This window comes from Nicotiana tabacum, chromosome 3 (genome assembly GCF_000715075.1).
Source record: "Nicotiana tabacum cultivar K326 chromosome 3, ASM71507v2, whole genome shotgun sequence".
Classification (NCBI taxonomy): Eukaryota; Viridiplantae; Streptophyta; class Magnoliopsida; order Solanales; family Solanaceae; genus Nicotiana; species Nicotiana tabacum.
In genome coordinates, this window is record NC_134082.1 from 201244184 (window position 1) to 201262844 (window position 18661).

Below are 18661 nucleotides of genomic sequence, written 5' to 3' on the forward strand. Positions count from 1 at the left end.
GGACCTAGACAACTAATTGAAAATAGACAAACTTCTGGACTAAAGCTGTAAAGACTAAAAGAAACAATTAAAGTTATGAAATGTATAATTTCGTAACATATGGCTTGAGAAGAACCAAAGGATATTTCAAGAGACAAAGAAGAGCGCAAACCACATTATTAAGCAAATTGTTCGCAGTTAATATACCAGAGGTGTCTCTGTTATTTGACTACTACTGGGGCCTGATGTCCAGTAGTAGTGTTTTTCTTTCTTTCTTGTATGTTCGCAGTTCATTCAAATTGGTAATACAATCTCTTATTTACCAAAAAAAATCATGTCTTTAAAATAAATCTAGCAAACATGCTTTGTTCACACTGTTGAGTGCTAAACGTTTGTCTTAATAATGTTTTTAGGTAAGTAACATACAAATATTACTTCTAAATAAAGTTAGTTTGACCATGAAGTTAAGCGATACCACGAAAAGAGGAAATAATATATTTTCTGTAGATCGACTTCAAATTATTTGGAGGAAATAATTACATACTTTGTACATCTTCAAAATGAGAACACAGAATTATTTCACAAGTAATTATGCCTTCTTCTTTTTTTACAAACAGAGAGCAAACGAAAATACATAAACTCAATTTATATTCAAAATTGAGCAAGCTACTCGCATAAAACCGTTGCAAAGTGACAGATATAAATTACAGTAACGGTTTTCTAATCACTGTTTGCAAGAACGGCGTTGAGACGAACGGAATAGTAATCTACTGAGCTTTGACTTAGTTATTCTGGGAGGAATTTCATCGTTATCCACTTCTACTGAAAGAAGGTTTTCATCCCCAGATAACTGACCATGCATATTCAAGCCATTTTCAAGTTGTATGGCTTTTTGCATTGTTCCAATTATTTTTCCAAAGCAAATATATCTTCCACAGGCTCCATAGTCCATATCTTCATAGACATAAATATGTGCTTCTGCCACTTTACTAACATCTTCAGTTGCTAAAAGTCCTTGCCGTAGCATGAAATGACCACCTATAATTAATTAACAGTTCTTCGAGTTAGTAAACGAATCAAACAATCAACTATGTCCTCCATCTGTATTTAGTTTGGGGTCAGCTAGTTAAAGTGAGTTCTTAATCCATAACTAGTTCGAGATTGCCTTCTTTTCGAGTCAAGAAGAGGAGACCAAGCATGCTCATGTTCGAGCCACCTTGAGTTCCCAGCTTTATTGCCACTTTATTTTGGGTTCAACCAGTTTGTTCATAGCAATGTAACTGTTATGTTTACCAATCTTGAGTCCTGCTAGTACATGCTCCTAAATGTATAAGAAGGTAAGGCCTAGTCCCCCTTCAGCAACTTCATTTTGCGCACAGTGGCAATAAAATTGTGACTCGTGTTTCAAGTTAAAAAAAAAAAAAGTCGAGATTGGAGTCTTACACCTAAGTGATGGGAAGAAGCAGTTGTCATTTGAAAGTAAAGGATCTTCTCCTGTTTTACGAATTCTACAACTCTCTTTACTGAGCGAGACTTCATCTATATCCTTGGTGGTGGTTTTTCTTTCATTCAATCATCACTTCTTTATTCCGATCTCCAATTTAATTAGTGTAAGTAATAGATTCGTCTTGATTGATATGTTACCTTTGAGGTATGGAATAGAAGTTTCAAGGTGAGCATTTGGGAAAGATGGTGCCATGAGAAGTCCGGGACATAAACTAACAAGTTTCACCTTCATCTCCCTTGCTTTATTCCAAGCAGTTTTCTCTGCCCTGGTCTTGGCCAATGCTAGCCAAAGCTGCTTTTCATGAAAAAAAATTAATAGTCAAGAAGATTAAAAAAGAGCTCTTCTTAGCATAAGCGAATCCAGAATATAGAGTCAGTGATTCGGAATGAGCATGATCTTATTAAATGTATACATCTGAATTTTATTTGTATTCCCTCTGATTTTTAGACAAAATGAAGAACGAAGGTTAACAAATAGTAACAAGTACCTTGTTTTCTCTGCAGAATGTCTCATCGCTCCAAAAACTCTCATCTATAAGGTTTGGCAGGTCATTGCCTTTCCAGATGCATGCAAGTAGAGAGGAGGTGAAAATGCATCTTTTTATATATGCTGCCCTGCCACAAGCTTCTATGACATTCTTTGCTGCTTCTGTTTCAAGAAATGCCGTCCGTTCCTGAGACATGTTGGCTTGTCAGCATACGTTTTGGATTTACACAGGTTGGATTTTGTTTAGTAGAAATTAAAACTTTACTCAGGCAGAGCTGCACCTGAAGGAATTTAAAGAACTTTCTCTCTTTTTCTAGATACATTTGTCAGTAATCTGATGTGTATAAGGAGGTTCAAGAGGATATCTTGCTTCAGTTATACACTCTTTGCCAAAAATACTGGATTAAGTTAAACCTAGTTAATTTTAGCTCCATCCCCCTCATCGCCAAAGGTAAATACTTCGGAGTTGAGAAAGAACAAATACTAAAGATGTGGACAATGAACTGATGCAAGCTAGTTTTTCCTTTTTCTTCTCATTGACAACTAAGAACCAAATGTAGCAGTAGTATTTAGTGACTATAATATGCAATGCAAAAGAGAAAAATATGACCAACCGTGTATCCAGAGATCCCATGTGGATCAATAAAAGATGATGTGTGGAATATAGCATGGCAACCTCTAAAAGCACTACAGAGGCTGTCTAAATCACCCATTCTTGCCACCACAACACTTTCCAATTGCTCCATTTCTTCTCTCATCAGCTCCTTCATGTCCTCAAGATTAGCTGCTCAAAAGGAAATAACTTGCAAATATTAGCAACAAAAACCAAATATAAAGAAGGGGTTAACTTCAAATTCTGTCATTGACAAAATATTCAATTCTATACAAGTAGGAACTGCACAAGTACACAACTAATTAAGGAAAAGGGGTTGCTAGTACCTTGATTTTGAATGGTAACCCGAACAAGGTAACCATATGCCAAAAGCTTCTTGATCAAGTGAGAACCAAGGTAGGAGTTTCCACTGGTGACACAAACAATTTTCCTGTCTCTTGCATTCAGACTGCAGCTCAGATCACTAGAAAAGCACATTCCATGATCATTCCTCTGCTTTAGTAGCTCTATTGGTAAGGACATTGCGACCTCCATATCTCTCTCTGCAGCTCAGAATCTGAAGTTTTCTTGTGTTCAGAGCCTTAAGCTACCTGCCACTTAAGTTGATATAGTGAGAGTGTGGCTTTGTTGAACTTCTAAAAGATACTATATAGTTACTAGCTAAAATACTAAAAATAGTAAAGATGGCGAGAAAGATGAGGTGATGTGATTGTATGGAAATTTTCACTGTTAACTAGAAAGTTAGGTTGTGTTTGCGGATATAAATGCCCCCAATTTCTGCAGTTTAGGAGGTCTCCGTCTCACACAAGCAGTATATATAAACTGAATTTCAAAGATTTAGCTGACACCTTAAACTAGATATTAGACCTTAGGAATAATTTAGATTAGGATAAGAGATGTATATTTAATTAAAATTAAGGAGATAGGTTGAAGCCAATCAGGTTCCCCATCTACACCTAACCAACATATTAGTCGTTCATTAAAATATGAAGTCTTGGATACTTCTGTCTAATTCAAGGGAAATTCAAGGTAAAGTTTGGCCAAGGGTCTTATGAGTTCACTCTAGGATCATAATTTTAAATGGAAAATGTTAAATCAACCACAATATGTCAAAATAATTTTACCAATTTATAAGGCAAAAGGCCTCAATACGGGTAAGACTGCGTACATCTTGCTCTCCAGCCTTATTCCTATCCAGACTCACTCGTGAGAAACTACTTGATTTTTTTGTTGGTGTTATAAGGCAAAACGGTAGCTTACGTGGAGACTGCAAAATCGTCCAAAAGAAAAGTCATCCAATTGATGCAAGAGCGACACTCATTTAATGCTAACCGGTAGGGTTTGTGGCTTTTGAATCTTACACATCCTAGCTTCTTCCAAATCACAATCTATTCTGCGTAGCACTGCTTTAGTCATTAGATTGCAATTCGAAAACATTGAAGATTTTTTTTTTACAACTTCAATCAACTAAACTTTGACCTTACATTGCACGTTCTTTTTTAAGTCAATCCAACTCTTTTTTTCTTACTCCCTCCCGTCCACAATAAGCGATCAATTTATTTTTTTATTTTGGTCCAAAATAAGTATCTATTTATATAATAAAAAAAAAATTAATTTGTTTTTCCAAAATTACCCTTATGTATGTACCCCTAAAAAGTCATTACTCCTCACATTTGAGAAAAGAAGTGCTACTATAACTATGGTGCAACATTTAATGAAGGATAGTTTAGTCACACTAACTATTTTCGTCTAGAATTTAGTATTTCCTTAATGGGTGTGCCCAAAGCAAATTGCTCACTTGTTGTAGAACGGAGGGAGTATAAGTCAGGTTAATGACATGATTAATTTCTCTTATATTAGAAGCAACAGTTTGGTCCTTCAGCTACATGTATCATCAACATGCCTATCCGGCCCATGATTTAAGCCCCTTTTGTTAGACCAAGTTTCAAGAATTTACCCACAAAACTTTGGTTGGTCAAAATAGCTACACCGAACAATTGGTCGTCCTTGAGAATTTATCTGCATTTGGTACCATACTACCTCGTGAACAGAACAAACAACGATTAGTTAGGCATGTATTTTAAGTCAAACGAACTTTTGACTAACATATCTACATTGTATGAATAGAATGTTGAATTTCAGAATGCTACAAAACCAATTGTTTGCCGTGTGATCTAGTAAAGACAACAAAAAGGAGTTAAAAAAGAATGCAGATTTCAACGCTAACCAAAAAAGGAATAGCACAGTGATTTACACAATGTAATTACAGGTCAGATCTCTCAGTGAGTTATGGTATATTCATTCGAAGTTTGTGAGAAACCACCACTTGTCGGCGCGAATTGCTTCGATTTTGCACCAGGTGGGAACACTACGGCAATATTTGATAATAAGCCATTGAAAACTCAACTCCTATAGCTGCTTTGGGAGTAATTGAAGAAATCTGAACTGTACTCTTGACTTCCAAAGGCCATTCTTTGAAACATTCTTATCTGTGCAGATTGTTCCCTTGAATCAAAAATTTCACTTTGTCCAGGTTTCATTCCATTGGACAGATCTGACAGTTCATCCATGGAATCTAGAGCTCTAACCACCTGTAGCAGGAAGACAGACAGACAATGCAAAAAATTTAGGATTGCAGCAAAATGAATAATAAACAGCGTCTCTGCAAATAAGACTAATCACCTGGCTCATACGAGGCCTTTTTGGGCCTGAATGACGTACACAAGCTGCAGCTGCTTCAATCATCCGGAACATCTCACTCGCAACAAAGTTCTTTTCAAGCCTAGGATCTACTATATCTTCAAAATTTTCAGTCTCAAGTGCTTGAGCAAGCAAAGGTCGAGCCTACAAGATAGAAGGTAAATTCTCAATTTTCACTTAACGAATATAATACCCAAGTGACTACGAGAATAATGTATAAGCAAATAGGACAAACTTCAACAGGCCCAATCAAATAGGTTGAACTTTATGTTTTATTTTATGAATGACAAGTGAGGATTGTATCGCCATCCTCTGCCAGGGTGATGGAACTTAAAAAAGTAAATTAAGTAGAAACAAAAATTGAACTGTACAGCTAATAGAAGAATAAATATTCAGTTAACCACCAAGGGAGCAAAAGTGGAGAGCTCCTAGGGAGGGGTAAAAAAAATTAGCAGTACTAATAGAAGAATAAATATTGAGTGTAACCCACTGCCAGATAAAACCTAGCAATCTAACTGAGTGGAAAGAAGTAGAATATTCTGATGCTACCCGCTTCGCTTTAAAAAAAAGTAAAGTCACAAGCTTGAAGTTAAGTGATCTTGACCTTGTCACTTGACCTAGATATCATTTTCTACTCAGCTTATACTAGTCTCAGTTATGTTAGTGCTTTAGCATTTTAATATTTTGTTTTTAATTGTCCTAGTTGTGCTAATCACTCCTCTACATCTTTTTAATAGATCAAATTCATTTTATTACAAATCACTCCAGCCAACTATCTATGAAACGAGGAATATTTAGTTTACATGAAATGAACAATCTCCTTTGACTATCCATAATAATCATCCCCCCTCCCCCTCCCCTCTCTTTCCTATTGTCTAAAATATGCACAGAGGGGTTAGTTTCCAAATTCCCTTCCTCCCAGTTTCCATTCCCTCTACCCACAATAGCAAATAGCAGATGATTCAAATACGTATAAATGCAACACCAACTCACCATAATACATCTCCTTTTTGTTAAATTGTCTACTGTTAGAACAGTTTGCCATGAGGCGCACACGAGAAGGTGCCACTTCCTACGTGCTTTAGTATTCCTTACAGACTCTCGATTAGGCCTTGGCTCGTCATCTCTGTAGTAAAACTTAATAGCGAGATGTTTATTGTCTGTCCATTTCCAAATTGTTTTATCTAAACTCCTGAACTGTGTTTGCTTGTATAGATTCGTAGTAAACCATCAACTTCATTCCTCTCCGTATCTTGAATAGCTCTTCTTCCATCCTGAGCTATTCGGCTACCATAACATGTTTATCTACTGTTTGATAGTATAAATTGCTGAACTTCTCTTTCAGAGTTGGTTCTACCCACCATACGTCAAGCTATCTATGCGTCAAGTAAAGTAGGATTCAATTACCAATCTCACTAGGAACTCAATAAACTTTAAAAGTCATTCACTGTCATGATCCCTTCCATACACTTACCTCATACTATGTAGATAGTTTATATATAAACCAACCATGTCTCTAACGTCCATGATTTGCAAAGATCACCTTCCTCCATAAGACATCGTATTTGTTCGGATACCTTTATAACCATTTGCTCCGTAAAGCTTGATTTTATTTTTTATCCCAATTATGTTAATCATGCGTATTTGATTTTTAAGCAGTCCTAACTCCCACCACTAATAAGGCTCAGAGCCTTTACAATCAATTTTGGAAACCCAATGTCCCTTCTCCCTCAAAGGAAATGAACGTTGAACCCAAGGGTATAGCCTAATGGTCAATGACGTGGGAGGAGAACCATGGGGTCTCAATTACAAATCTCAGGGAAACAAAAAATACTATATCCTTTAAGGTTTTTTTGGGGTGGTTTTTTTTTTTTTTTTTGGGGGGAGGTTATTTGAGATTCACAATATTGAGACATTGATTCATTGTTGATAGTAAGTGATAATAGTCGACAGTAAGAGTAGGGACATAATAACATGGCCCAAAGTGAAACCATAGGAAAATGATGACTAATAATTTCAATAAGATACCCCAACTGATTATTTTGATCATGGTTTCTCTTTAATTCAGCATACAACGGATGCTTGGCCACAAACTTTGATTAAGCATCAACATTAATCATTGCAGGAAATTAACAACAAATAAAAATTTTGAACTTACCCATTCAACCAGGCTTTCATCACCTAACGGCTGAGATTGGTCAACAGGTTTCCGCCCCGTAATAAGCTCCAAAAGCACAACGCCAAATGAGTAAACATCAGATTTCTCCGTTAATTTTCCACTAGATGCATACTCGGGCGCCAAGTATCTGGAATCATTCATGTTATATCAAGTAATCAGCTCGACACATCATATACAGCTACAGAATAAGTCTTGATTAATATCAGTTTAGCCCACTTCTTAGTATAGGATGGCACAGCCAATTGGAAAATCTATTGCATCATGGTTGTGCGATGCTGCATTAAAGCAACTGTTTGACTGAAGACTAAATCCTGCCCTCACACAAGAGTACAAAGTTACCAATTGGAGGATTAAACCAACTTTAGGCTGTTCTTACAAGTGGGAAATCAATTTATGTTATTATTAAGGTCAATTTACTCACTCCACTGAGTTTCAAAGTAAAAGCAGGTTTAGGATCACAATTTATGGAGATTACTTGTGACGTAACTGCCAAAGGCGTTGAGGATATAGTCAGTTGATACAAGATTGTAACAGCATATGAGGCCAAACTAGATTTCTTCAAATTTAAGACTTAGCACATGTATGACCTACCCAAAGGTTCCCATCACACGAGTTGACACGTGTGTACTATTGACATCACCTGCTAACCTTGCAAGCCCAAAATCTGCAACCTGCAAAAGAATAAAGCATTGTAAAATTGCATAAAATACATAAACTATGAAGCATAACGCATACAATTACCTATAAACCGTTACAGGTATGGAACACAAGATATTTTGGTTTAGTTGCCTAAATTCAACAAACAATGACAATACCAAGTCACAAACATAAGTTTAGGTTGGACAAACTGGAATACCTGTGCCTCAAAGTTGATATCCAAGAGAATGTTTGATGATTTGATATCCCTATGGATAATGCGGGGATGGCCTGAAAATGACATAATTAGCAAAATTTTAGAGGATAAACCAAGGGAAATTGCATAAAACAACAACTGAACAACATGCTGCATTACCAAGAAAGCCCACAGCTTATTACAACTTAAAGGATTGGTCTATTTTAGTTTCTCATGAATAAACAATGCAGTTACTAATGGCATTGACCAGTCGAGGTATTACACTTCTATGCCGAAGGATGATGAAATCAGGTTATTTTAATGGAAAACACATGCTAAGCGAGAAGCATTTGGTATTTTGCATCTGAACTACTTTGCAGAAATCTAAAACACTTCTATACCGAAGGATGATGAAATCAGGTTATTTTGATGGAAAACACATGCTAAGCGAGGAGCATTTGGTATTTTGCATCTGAACTACTTTGCAGAAATCTGAAACTGCTCCTCTAACCACTTTGTCTCCATCATTCCTTTTGTTAAGTCTCATGAAGCCCTAGACTTTAATGTGGACAAGAGGAAATATAAATATAAAAGGAAAGGATGATATTTTTTTGATACTGGGGAAAGAAGGAAATTACAGTCTTCATGCAGATAAGCAAGTCCACGTGCTGCACCAGCAGCTACTTTCACTCGGGTAGCCCAATCCATAGTCCCGCCTTTACCTGCAGCATTTAATCAAGTGATAGAAGTTAAGTTGGAATCACATCTGAGAATAGAGTGTTTATGTTCACTGTAATGTGGCACAACAGAAGGCCCAATTGGCTGTAGCCATTGTTAGCAGCTAGTCACGTCTTTGGACATTATCAGCCATGGTAAAAGAAATAAGCAACTCATCTTGAATTTGTGGTATTGGAGATCTCAATGGTAGAGAAAAGAATCTACAGTACAGCAATCCAAGTAGTTCAATTAATCAGTTCCTTATTTCAAACCGGTCTTACCATGAAGATGATAGTCAAGCGTGTCGTTTGGCACATAGTCGTAGACAAGTAACCTTTGTTGCTCTGAGATACAATAACCAACGAGCGAAACCAAATGACGATGGTGTACACGGCTGATAATCTCAACTTCTGCTCTGAACTCACGTTCCCCTTGTCCACTTCCACTTTTCAGCTGTTTGACAGCGACTTCCCTTCCGTCACTAAGAACACCTTTGTAAACACATCCAAACCCACCTTCACCTAAAATACTCTCGGAGGAAAAACCATTTGTCGCCTCAGCTAATTCTTCATAAGTGAACCATGATCTTGAATTTCCAATACCGCCATGCTCTGGAGAGTACATAAAAGTGCTTTGCGAGCCGTTTGCAGCAAGATAAGCAGAATGTTGGGACCTTGATCTTAGGAATGATGTATCTGGAAAAATAAGTATTTTGTTATGGCTCCAAAGGCTAGGAAGAGGGTGGGTTGTTACACTTTTTAAAATAAACTGTAAACAATACTAGAAAACAAATTTGCACAATTGGCACAGCGGAAATCAATTTTTCTGACCGTTACTTTATACTTCAAAGCTGATCAATAAGTGAAAAGTCAAGAGAACACAGATATCTAAAAAGTTCAAAACCCTATTTTTCTTGAGAAAGTAATTTTACTGTGTGCGCCTGCACTCAACTCTGTAGCAGAAGGAAAAAGGATAGAGTAAATTTTCATGCAAAGAAGCAAAAGTATTATTCCAATAGTAATACAGATGGGCCATCTGTAATTTCAAAAAACAGAGCTTATATACCATTTTAAAGCAAATGCCTTCTATTAGAATGATCATTATGGCTTTGCACTCCCATAGTGCCTTTTTATTAATACAAATGTTACCATTCTCAAGAAAAGAATGATCATTATGGTTCAAATGCAATAGTTCCTTGTCACCACTACAGTAATCCATGCAAGGAAGAGTTCGGTAAAGGATGGATGCATTTAGCCACTCTGACAAATTAGAATGATTCAGCCAATAAACAAATTCTACACAACAACAATCCATAAGGAAATTCAAGAACCTATGCAAAGCAATACCTGAATTTGGTGAGGAAGCGGCAAATGGAGAGGGTCCCAAGTAATTGAGATTAAATGCACTCTCTCTTTTCTTTCGCTTCCGTGTAAACCAGACAGCAAGAATCACCAGGCTAAGGGCCAAAAACCCAGCAACAACACCAATTGCCACTACACCTCCAGTCCTATTTCCCCCACCATTTCTGGGGCTTGAATCTGCAGTGATAGCAGGGTTAGGGGTAGTTGATTTAGCTGTGGGCTTCTCTGTAGGAAGGCGAGGCACAGGTAATGGAGGGGGAGCTCCAGCTAGAGATGCATTATTAGGAGGAGCAGGAGGAGAAATAGAAGGGGGTGGAGATGTTAAGGGGACAGGTGGAGGAGCAGAGGGCAGTGAAGCTGGAGGGGGTGTTGATACAGCAGGTGGAGGGGAGTTTTGTGGCGGATTTACAACAGGTGGTGGTGGTGGTGGTGGAGAATCAGGGGGTGGTGATGGATTTTTCACTGGTGGTGGAGGGGAAGGTGAAACTGCTGGAGGGGGAGAAGGTGGGGAAGGAGGAGGGGCTGGAGGAGGAGATTCTCGTGATGGAGGGGGTGGAGATGAAACTGGAGGTGGGGCACTGGCAGGCGGAGGAGCCTTAGGAGAAGGTGGTGGTGGTGAGGGCGGTGGCGGCGGTGATACTGACGGTGGTGGTGCTGCTGCTGTCGGAGGTGGTGGCGAAGGAGGTGGAGGAGATTCTACAGGTGGTGGTGATTTTGACTCTGATGGAGGAGGAGAAAGCGGAGCTGGTGGAGAAGAGAATTGAGGAGGTGGAGCTGAAGAGTCTGGAGGTGGAGGAGGGGATGTACTAGAACTAGAATTTGAAGGTGAAGCTGCAGGGAAAACTGGGAGTGGAACAACAGAAGGGGAAGAATCTGGAGAGGCCATTTTCAATAAAGGTCTCAACTTTAATCAGGAATTGTACAGTAAACCTCTAAATTCCACATTGGAATTTCTCAAAACCCCTCATTTGCACACAAATAGCCTAAATCCCAGTTGATGATCCAAGAATGCAAAACCCTTTTCCTCAAACACTATATCTCCACTATATGAAAGCCTCAAAATGAAGTCGCACTATTGGCCAAGATTCAACCTTTGAAGCCAAAACTACTGCTATAAACCCTAAAATAAAGAAAATATTAATAACCCAGATCAACAGATTGCAAGAATGTACTAAAACTGAAGTCAACAGCACCCAGATTCAGTAGTTAAGGTAAACTTGACAGACCCAGATCCCTCAAATTGTCATTAGAAGAAAGCTTAAAACAATGTTAGTAGTTCAAAACTCAGACTTACCTCTTAACCCACTGCTCTCTCTTAGACTTCTGGGTCTTGCTCAATTACAGGTAGGAACCTTAGAACATGAGAAATGGTGAAGCTGTACTAAACAAATGAAATGTGGGCAAATGGGGAACGTGGGTGCGACTTCGAAATAGTCGTTTCTTGATTTCGTTTAGTAAATCAGAATCTTGAACAAGAAAGACACAACATGGTGAGGCCTAAAGAAAAAGACTTGATGAATAGTGATGGACTCAGCATTTACGTCAAACAAATTAATTATTGTGCGGAATAAAGATAAATAAACCTTCTTCTGTACGTGTGAAAGAACGTTATCGAGAAGCTAAGTCAAAGAAAACATCATGAAGCCCATGTTCAAGGATGAGGTTTTTTTCGGTTTTGTGGTCTCTGCACAACAATTGTAAACAGACAATCATTAGTCATAGACCCTACACTACGTTTGGAATATTTTAGTTTAGTTCGCTAGTTGTCTTCTCCGATCTTATTCTTTTGTCAGTTTATAACTGTCATTTTCTATGGAAAAACAAATATACGTTGCTATTAGCCGTAATTATGACACACTAAATTACTCCCTTAATTACCGGCTACGCGTAAACAATGGCGCTGCTGTGCTAGGTTTCCTTGTTTTCTGTCTTTCATCGTTCTCCTTTTTTACTCTCTCCTTTGTTCTTTTCTTTTTCCTTTTTCGTTTTTGAGTTTAATTTCTATAATATTAATATGGAAAAAAAAGTTTAGCATTTTCAAAATAAATATAGAGACTTTCCATATATAAATGAGATTATTATCTTAAAATATAAGAGGTTATTTGGTGCAAAATATTATAAAATTTATTTACATTGTAAGGGATTGTTTGGTACGAGGTATAAGAAGGTATAGTGCTGGTATAAAAATTTAATACCACTTTAATACTTTGTTTGGTTAGCAAATTAGGTATAAGTTATCCCGGGATTAAAATTAATACTGGGTAACTTATACCTTATAGAGGGTGTGGTAATTAGCACCGGGATAACTTATACCCTCTTAGAAATTATGCAATTATCATTTTTGATACAACATACCAAACAGTGGATAAGAAACAATCTCAGCATAACTAATCACATCATAACTTATCTCAGCATAATTTATCCCCATAAACCGTATTCAAACCAAACGACCCTTAAGTATATGTAAGTTAAATCCTTGCTTCTAATATCTCTTCTCTTTTCTCATTCTTTTTTCATGCTGCTGCGACGTTACAAACCAACGTGGAATTTTGAATATGAAGTATATACTAACTTGTTAGAATACCATAAAGTTTGTTGAACTAACGAGAGAATAATGCTTTTGCTTTAACAAGGGCAAGAGTAGATGCGGTGAATTTTGCACGTTGATGTTGAAAGCAAAGTTGATTTCTTTTTTTGTGACCTCTGTCATACTAGACTTTAAAATGATTTCTTCCTCCTTCTCAAGATTCGAGTTTCTACTTTTGAGCTTGAAAACTAATTTGAGAAAGTTATTTGCTTGAAAACAATATTTTGGGTAAGGAAGTTATATTTGAGACACTTTTTCAATCAAACAATCTTCTTTCACTAACCACTTACAATTTCTTATTTTTTTTAAAAAATAAAATAAAAGGCCATAATTATTCAACCAAGTTTTTGCGCAAACCCTTTCCGCATAACGTTTTTCATATTCCCTCGTTTTCTTAGTGACATGTTCTTTTCTGATTACAGAAAATAATCAATTGAAAGCTCCATTTTGATATGATATAATCTCTATCTATGGCATTATTATCATATTCCAGCAATTGAAGTAGATGCAGAATGTAAATTCTTTTCTTTTGCCAGAATTAGTGATAAAATTATACTGTAGCAGTCTAATGAATACTATTTGTAGTACTACGAAAAATCATCAAACTCTTCCGTTTGTTTTTATCGGAGTAGGTGGTAGTCGTGAAGAGATCTTTATATTTCAAATTAAAAAACACCAATGTCCAACCCCAATTGCTTTCTATCCACATTTTTTTTTTTTGATAATAATGGCAGATATATTATAAAAAACTAGATAACACATATTATCTATATGGTCTTCTTGTTTGCAGTTTGAGTTATTCCATTTCCTTTACCTCGTCATTAAAGCATCGGACAAGTCTCAAGTCACCCTCTGATTATTGTTTCCTTTTGTCCTTTTCAATAAAACCAGGCAACTTTTACTTTCTTTCATTAAAAAGAGAAAATTAGTCCCAAGTAAATTTGGGTAGCATAAAAAGTTCGAACATGAGAAAATGTAAATGATTTTAGATTACCTCATGTTTGTTGCCATTATATTTGAATAAAACAAGTGACAGTTTGAATTGGTCAAAATCTGATCGTTGTGGTCGATTCAACTGGGATCCCCTCCAAGCGACGGGATAGCGAAAGACGCCATGATTTGTTTCAAACCACGTACTCACAGTGCTCGCTAAGTCGAACAACAATACTCAGGGGACGACGGAAACAGACGTGGTATGAAGGTGTCTTGACCAAAGAACGTACAAGGACTCCATGACTATATATAGGGAGGGAACCTTCCTAGAAAGAGGGGCTTTTTTCTCTCTTTCCTCTCCTCTATAATCTTCTTAGCAAAAGGAAGATAAAACAATCTTCCACTCATTATGTAAACAGATTATCTCCATCAATTGGTGGAAAAAGAAATGAAAAAGATCAATGAGATTGATCGCCCCTATTTTTGTCTCATGCATTATTTTCTTATCCGTTTGTAGATCTGGAATTTACTGTGTGTGACTAAGATTTACCTATTCATCTTCATTAGTTGATTTAATCAAAAAGGTTTCAGTATCTTTTGGTCAAACAATTTGGCGCCGTCTGTGGGGATTTCTTAGTGAAATTTTCTAGTCTCTTCCAGATCCAAAACCGTAAACATGATCAACCACCGAAAAGAGCGATAAGTAAACCTCACATGCCAAACTAGATCATGATGCTACATGCAAACGGAAGCTACAACCAGCATCCTCCCCCGCACGCGGGGCAGCCCAGGAACCAGCCAAAGCAAGCCCGAAACCGCGCGGGGCCAAGGATTGAAAAATGAGGGGAAAGAAAGCTGAATACGGCTACCGAATTCAGAAGCAACCACCCCATCAGCCATCGAAACACCAAGCAAAACAAGCAACGCTATAGATCCACCCTCATTCACCAACTCCTCGAATCGGGGGAAGGAGAATATCATGTTGGCTCACCTTCTGCTGTTCACTCAAACAGGAACGCAAGCGTCGAGCGGGCGAGCGAGCAAAAATCATCTCAACTAAAGAATGGGAAATTACTACAAAACAACTGAAATATCGTTCGCTTGACAACCCAACTCTAAAAAAAAAAAAACTGGGACCCACCACCAAAGGAAACCCAACTCTCAAAAAATAACTAGACTCACCCAGTGGATACCCAACTTTCAAAAAATGAAAACTAGGACTAACGACGGGTTAATATTTCGACGAAAGTTCGAAATAACACCCCCAAGGCCAAGGGCCTCGCCAAAGAGAATAGTTCGACCTCAATCGGACAATGACGGGTTAATATTTCGACGAAAGTTCGAAATAACACCCTTAAGGCCAAGGGCCTTCGCCAAAGAGAAGAGTTCGACCTCAATCGAACAACGACAGGTTAATATTTTGACGAAAGTTCGAAATAACACCCTCAAGGCCAAGGTCCTTCGCCAAAGAGAAAAGTTTGACCTCGATCGAACAATAACGGGTTAATATTCTGATGAAAGTTCGAAATAACACCCTCAAGGCCAATGGCCTTCGCCAAAGAAATGAGTTTGACCTCAACCGAACAATGACGAGTTAATATTTCGACAAAAGTTCAAAATAACACCCTTAAGGCCAAGGGCCTTCGCCAAGGAGAAAAGTTCGACTTCAATCGAACAACGACGGGTTAATATTTCGACGAAATTTCGAAATAACACCCTCAAGGACAAGGGCCTTCGCCAAAGAGAAAAGTTCGACCTCGATCGAACAATGACGGGTTAATATTTCGACGAAAGTTCGAAATAACACCCTTAAGGCCAAGGGCCTTCGCCAAAAAGAAGAGTTCGACCTCGATCGAATAGGGACGGGTTAATATTTCGACGAAAGTTTGAAATAACACCCTCAAGGCCAAGGGCCTTCACCAAAGAAATGAGTTCGACCTCAATCAAACAATGACGGGTTAATATTTCGACGAAAGTTCGAAATAACACCCTTAAGGCCAAGGGCCTTCGCCAAAGATAAGAGTTCGACCTCGATTGAACAATGAAAGGTTAGTATTTCGACGAAAGTTCGAAATAACACCCTTAAGGCCAAGGACCTTCGCCAAAGAGAAGAGTTTGACCTCGATCGAACAATAACGGGTTAATATTTCGAAGAAAGTTTGAAATAACACCCTTAAGGCCAATGGCCTCCGCCAAAGAAAAGAGTTCGACCTCGATCGAACAATTACGGGTTAATATTTCGACGAAAGTTCGAAATAACACACTTAAGGCCAAGGTCCTTCGTTAAAGAGAAGAGTTCGACCTCAATCGAATAATGGAGGGTTAATATTTCGACGAAAGTTTGAAATAACACCCTCAATGACAAGGGCCTTCGCCAAAGAGAAAAGTTCGACCTCGATCGAACAATGACGGGTTAATATTTCGACAAAAGTTCGAAATAACACCCTTAAGGCCAAGGCCTTTTGCCAAAGAGAAGAGTTCAACCTCAATCGAATAGTGACGGGTTAATATTTCGACAAAAGTTCGAAATAATACCCTCAGGGCCAAGGGCCTTCACCAAAGAAATGAGTTTGATCTCAATCGAATAATGACGGGTTAATATTTTTCTATGGACGACCCCTTCCACCAGATTACTTTACTGACTGTAATTCATTCAAAAAGAGTAAAGGAACTGGTTTAACAAAAGGGCTCTCAAAAGTGATCTGATACCTTCTTCCCTTGGTCTGGGAGGTAGGTTATGTAGGCGACAACTGTTCATAGGTTGCTCGATCAGGCCAAATAACCGATTTTGAGTATGCCTGACCGCCATTGCCTGCTTAAGACTAAAATCTAGTAGTGAGACTTCTATTCTACCGCCCTATCTAGTAAGAGCCTCTAAAGCCATGTTTGGCGTAATTAATATAATAGTTGGGCTCGGCTTTACTGAAGAAGAAAGGGTGAAGTCTCAACTACCAGACTACTACTATACCAAACGCACTCCACGAGTGGATTAGTTGAGTGACTAGACTGATACTCTAAACGAGACCAATACTATCAAAAAGAAAGTAGCAAAAATCATAAGAGAAGAAAAGTTCACAGAATGTTGGGAAATAGTACGCCCGGTTCACCAGGTTCTACCACTATAGGGCCCAATCATACTCAAAAGAAGAGTTTGATCCTGGCTCAGAAGGAACGCTAGCTATATGCTTAACACATGCAAGTCGAACGTTGTTTTCGGGGAGCTGGGCAGAAGGAAAAGAGGCTCCTAGATAAAGGTAGCTTGTCTCGCCCAAGAGGTGAGAAGAGTTGAGAACAAAGTGGCGAACGGGTGCGTAACGCGTGGAAATCTGCCGAATAGTTTGAGCCAAATCCTGAAGAAAGCTAAAAAGCGCTGTTTGATGAGCCTGCATAGTATTAGGTAGTTGGTCAGGTAAAGGCTGACCAAGCCAATGATGCTTAGCTGGTCTTTTCGGATAATCAGCCACACTGGGACTGAGACACGGCCCGGATTCCTATGGGGGCAGCAGTGGGGAATCTTGGACAATGGGCGAAAGCCCGATATTGCCAAAGACAACAATCCCTACATTCTCATTCTCAAGATTCAAGGTTATTCCTTTCACATCGCTGGTAAATTCAACCATTTCCCCAGCTTGAATCTTGTTCAATCTATAAACATGTGCAATCCCATCTCCAACTGAGACCACGCGACAATATGTTTGAAGATCTCAAAATGATCTTCTAGTTCGGGGGAGAATTCGCAAAATTCCGTTTCCATCGAGAATTGAATTGACCTTTCCCTTATTTCGACCGGAGAATCTAACAGAGGCATTACTGTGGATATTCTGACCAAAAAATTAGACATTCCATGCCCACGGAGAGTGCTTTGTCATGCTACGTAACAATAAAGCAGGATAGCATTTTGCGCCCACATGTTTGAATTTGAGGGTAAAGAGCTTGCTTGTTATACGGGATCCGACGCATTCAACAGAGCAAAACAGTGTTCCATTCTTTTCGACAGCATCCTTCCACATTGGCGGCGAGTGGAGTGCCACAATCCCATTCATCACTTTTGATCTACATTGTGTTGCAAGTGAACGTCTACGAAAAAGCTGTCGTAAAGTTTCGTTCTTCGTTCTGTCGTCGACCCTATCTATGTTTCTATGATGGCCCAAGAACACGCTCATTCTTCAGCCGTAGAGAGACTTTTGAATTGCGAGGTACCATTACGAGCTCAATATATACGAGTGTTATTCCGTGACATAACTCGAATTTCAAATCATTCACTTGCTTTAACTACGCATGCTATGGATATAGGAGCATCAACTCCATTCCTGTGGGCTTTTGAGGAGCTGGAGAAATTGTTGGAATTCTATGAAAGAGTCTCGGGAGCCAGGATGCATGCCAGTTTCATACGACCAGGTGGAGTGGCACAAGATCTGCCTCTTGGCTTATGTATAGATATTGATTCATTCACACAACAATTTGCTTCTCGTATCGACGAATTAGAAGAGATGTCAACCGGCAATCGTATCTGGAAACAACGATTAGTGGATATTGGTACTGTCACTGCACAACAAGAAAAGGATTGGGGATTCAGTGGTGTAATGTTAAGAGGTTCTAGGGTATGCTGGGATTTGTAAAAAGCAACACCTTACGATGTTCAAGACCAATTGGATCCTAACATACCAGTAGGTACCAGAGGAGATCGCTGTGATCGTTACTGTATTCATATCGAAGAGATGCGACAAAGTGTTCGGATCATTATGCAATGTCTTAATCAAATGCCTA

The 18661-nt window shown here is 38.5% G+C and overlaps 2 protein-coding genes and 1 pseudogene across 4 annotated transcripts; 1 reads left to right on the forward strand and 2 right to left on the reverse strand.

Moving 5' to 3' along the window:
• Positions 1-474: 474 nt before the first annotated feature.
• LOC107822443 (cinnamoyl-CoA reductase-like SNL6) lies at positions 475-3778 on the reverse strand. Its single transcript, XM_016648997.2, has 6 exons — positions 3710-3778; positions 2912-3175; positions 2587-2756; positions 1974-2159; positions 1624-1777; positions 475-1017 (listed from the first exon to the last, which is right to left on the reverse strand). The coding sequence occupies exons 2-6, from the start codon at positions 3117-3119 to the stop codon at positions 704-706; spliced, it is 1032 nt and encodes a 343-aa protein (XP_016504483.1). The 5' UTR covers positions 3120-3175; positions 3710-3778; the 3' UTR covers positions 475-703.
• Positions 3779-4663: 885 nt separating this feature from the next.
• LOC107764962 (proline-rich receptor-like protein kinase PERK8) lies at positions 4664-12134 on the reverse strand. 3 transcript variants are annotated; one of them, XM_075250406.1, is made up of 9 exons: positions 11669-12134; positions 10360-11494; positions 9295-9708; positions 8935-9018; positions 8321-8391; positions 8056-8135; positions 7444-7591; positions 5268-5429; positions 4664-5176 (listed from the first exon to the last, which is right to left on the reverse strand). In XM_075250406.1, exons 2-9 carry the CDS (start codon positions 11258-11260, stop codon positions 4988-4990), a joined length of 2049 nt encoding a protein of 682 aa, XP_075106507.1. In that variant the 5' UTR covers positions 11261-11494; positions 11669-12134; the 3' UTR covers positions 4664-4987. The 3 variants fall into 3 exon arrangements, with proteins under 3 accessions (XP_075106507.1, XP_075106508.1, XP_075106509.1); XM_075250407.1 differs by having other exon boundaries at positions 10360-11485; positions 11669-12025; XM_075250408.1 differs by having other exon boundaries at positions 10360-11482; positions 11669-12023.
• Positions 12135-17078: 4944 nt separating this feature from the next.
• LOC142179718 (18S ribosomal RNA) lies at positions 17079-17438 on the forward strand (annotated as a pseudogene).
• Positions 17439-18661: the final 1223 nt, after the last annotated feature.

What these genes read in the sequence shown, in the direction of transcription:
- LOC107822443 (XM_016648997.2), bottom strand. Translation starts at nt 3,119, where the DNA reads ATGGAGGTCGCAATGTCCTTACCAATAGAGCTACTAAAGCAGAGGAAT. An exon ending in ATGGGATCTCTGGATACACG is followed by an intron (nt 2,160 to 2,586) that starts GTTGGTCATATT and finishes AACATGTCTCAG; the next exon opens with GAACGGACGGCATTTCTTGA. An exon ending in TTCTATTCCATACCTCAAAG is followed by an intron (nt 1,018 to 1,623) that starts GTAACATATCAA and finishes AATTAATTATAG; the next exon opens with GTGGTCATTTCATGCTACGG.
- LOC107764962 (XM_075250406.1), bottom strand. Translation starts at nt 11,260, where the DNA reads ATGGCCTCTCCAGATTCTTCCCCTTCTGTTGTTCCACTCCCAGTTTTC. An exon ending in GCTTGACTATCATCTTCATG is followed by an intron (nt 9,019 to 9,294) that starts GTAAGACCGGTT and finishes TAAATGCTGCAG; the next exon opens with GTAAAGGCGGGACTATGGAT. An exon ending in ATATCAACTTTGAGGCACAG is followed by an intron (nt 8,136 to 8,320) that starts GTATTCCAGTTT and finishes ATTCTTTTGCAG; the next exon opens with GTTGCAGATTTTGGGCTTGC.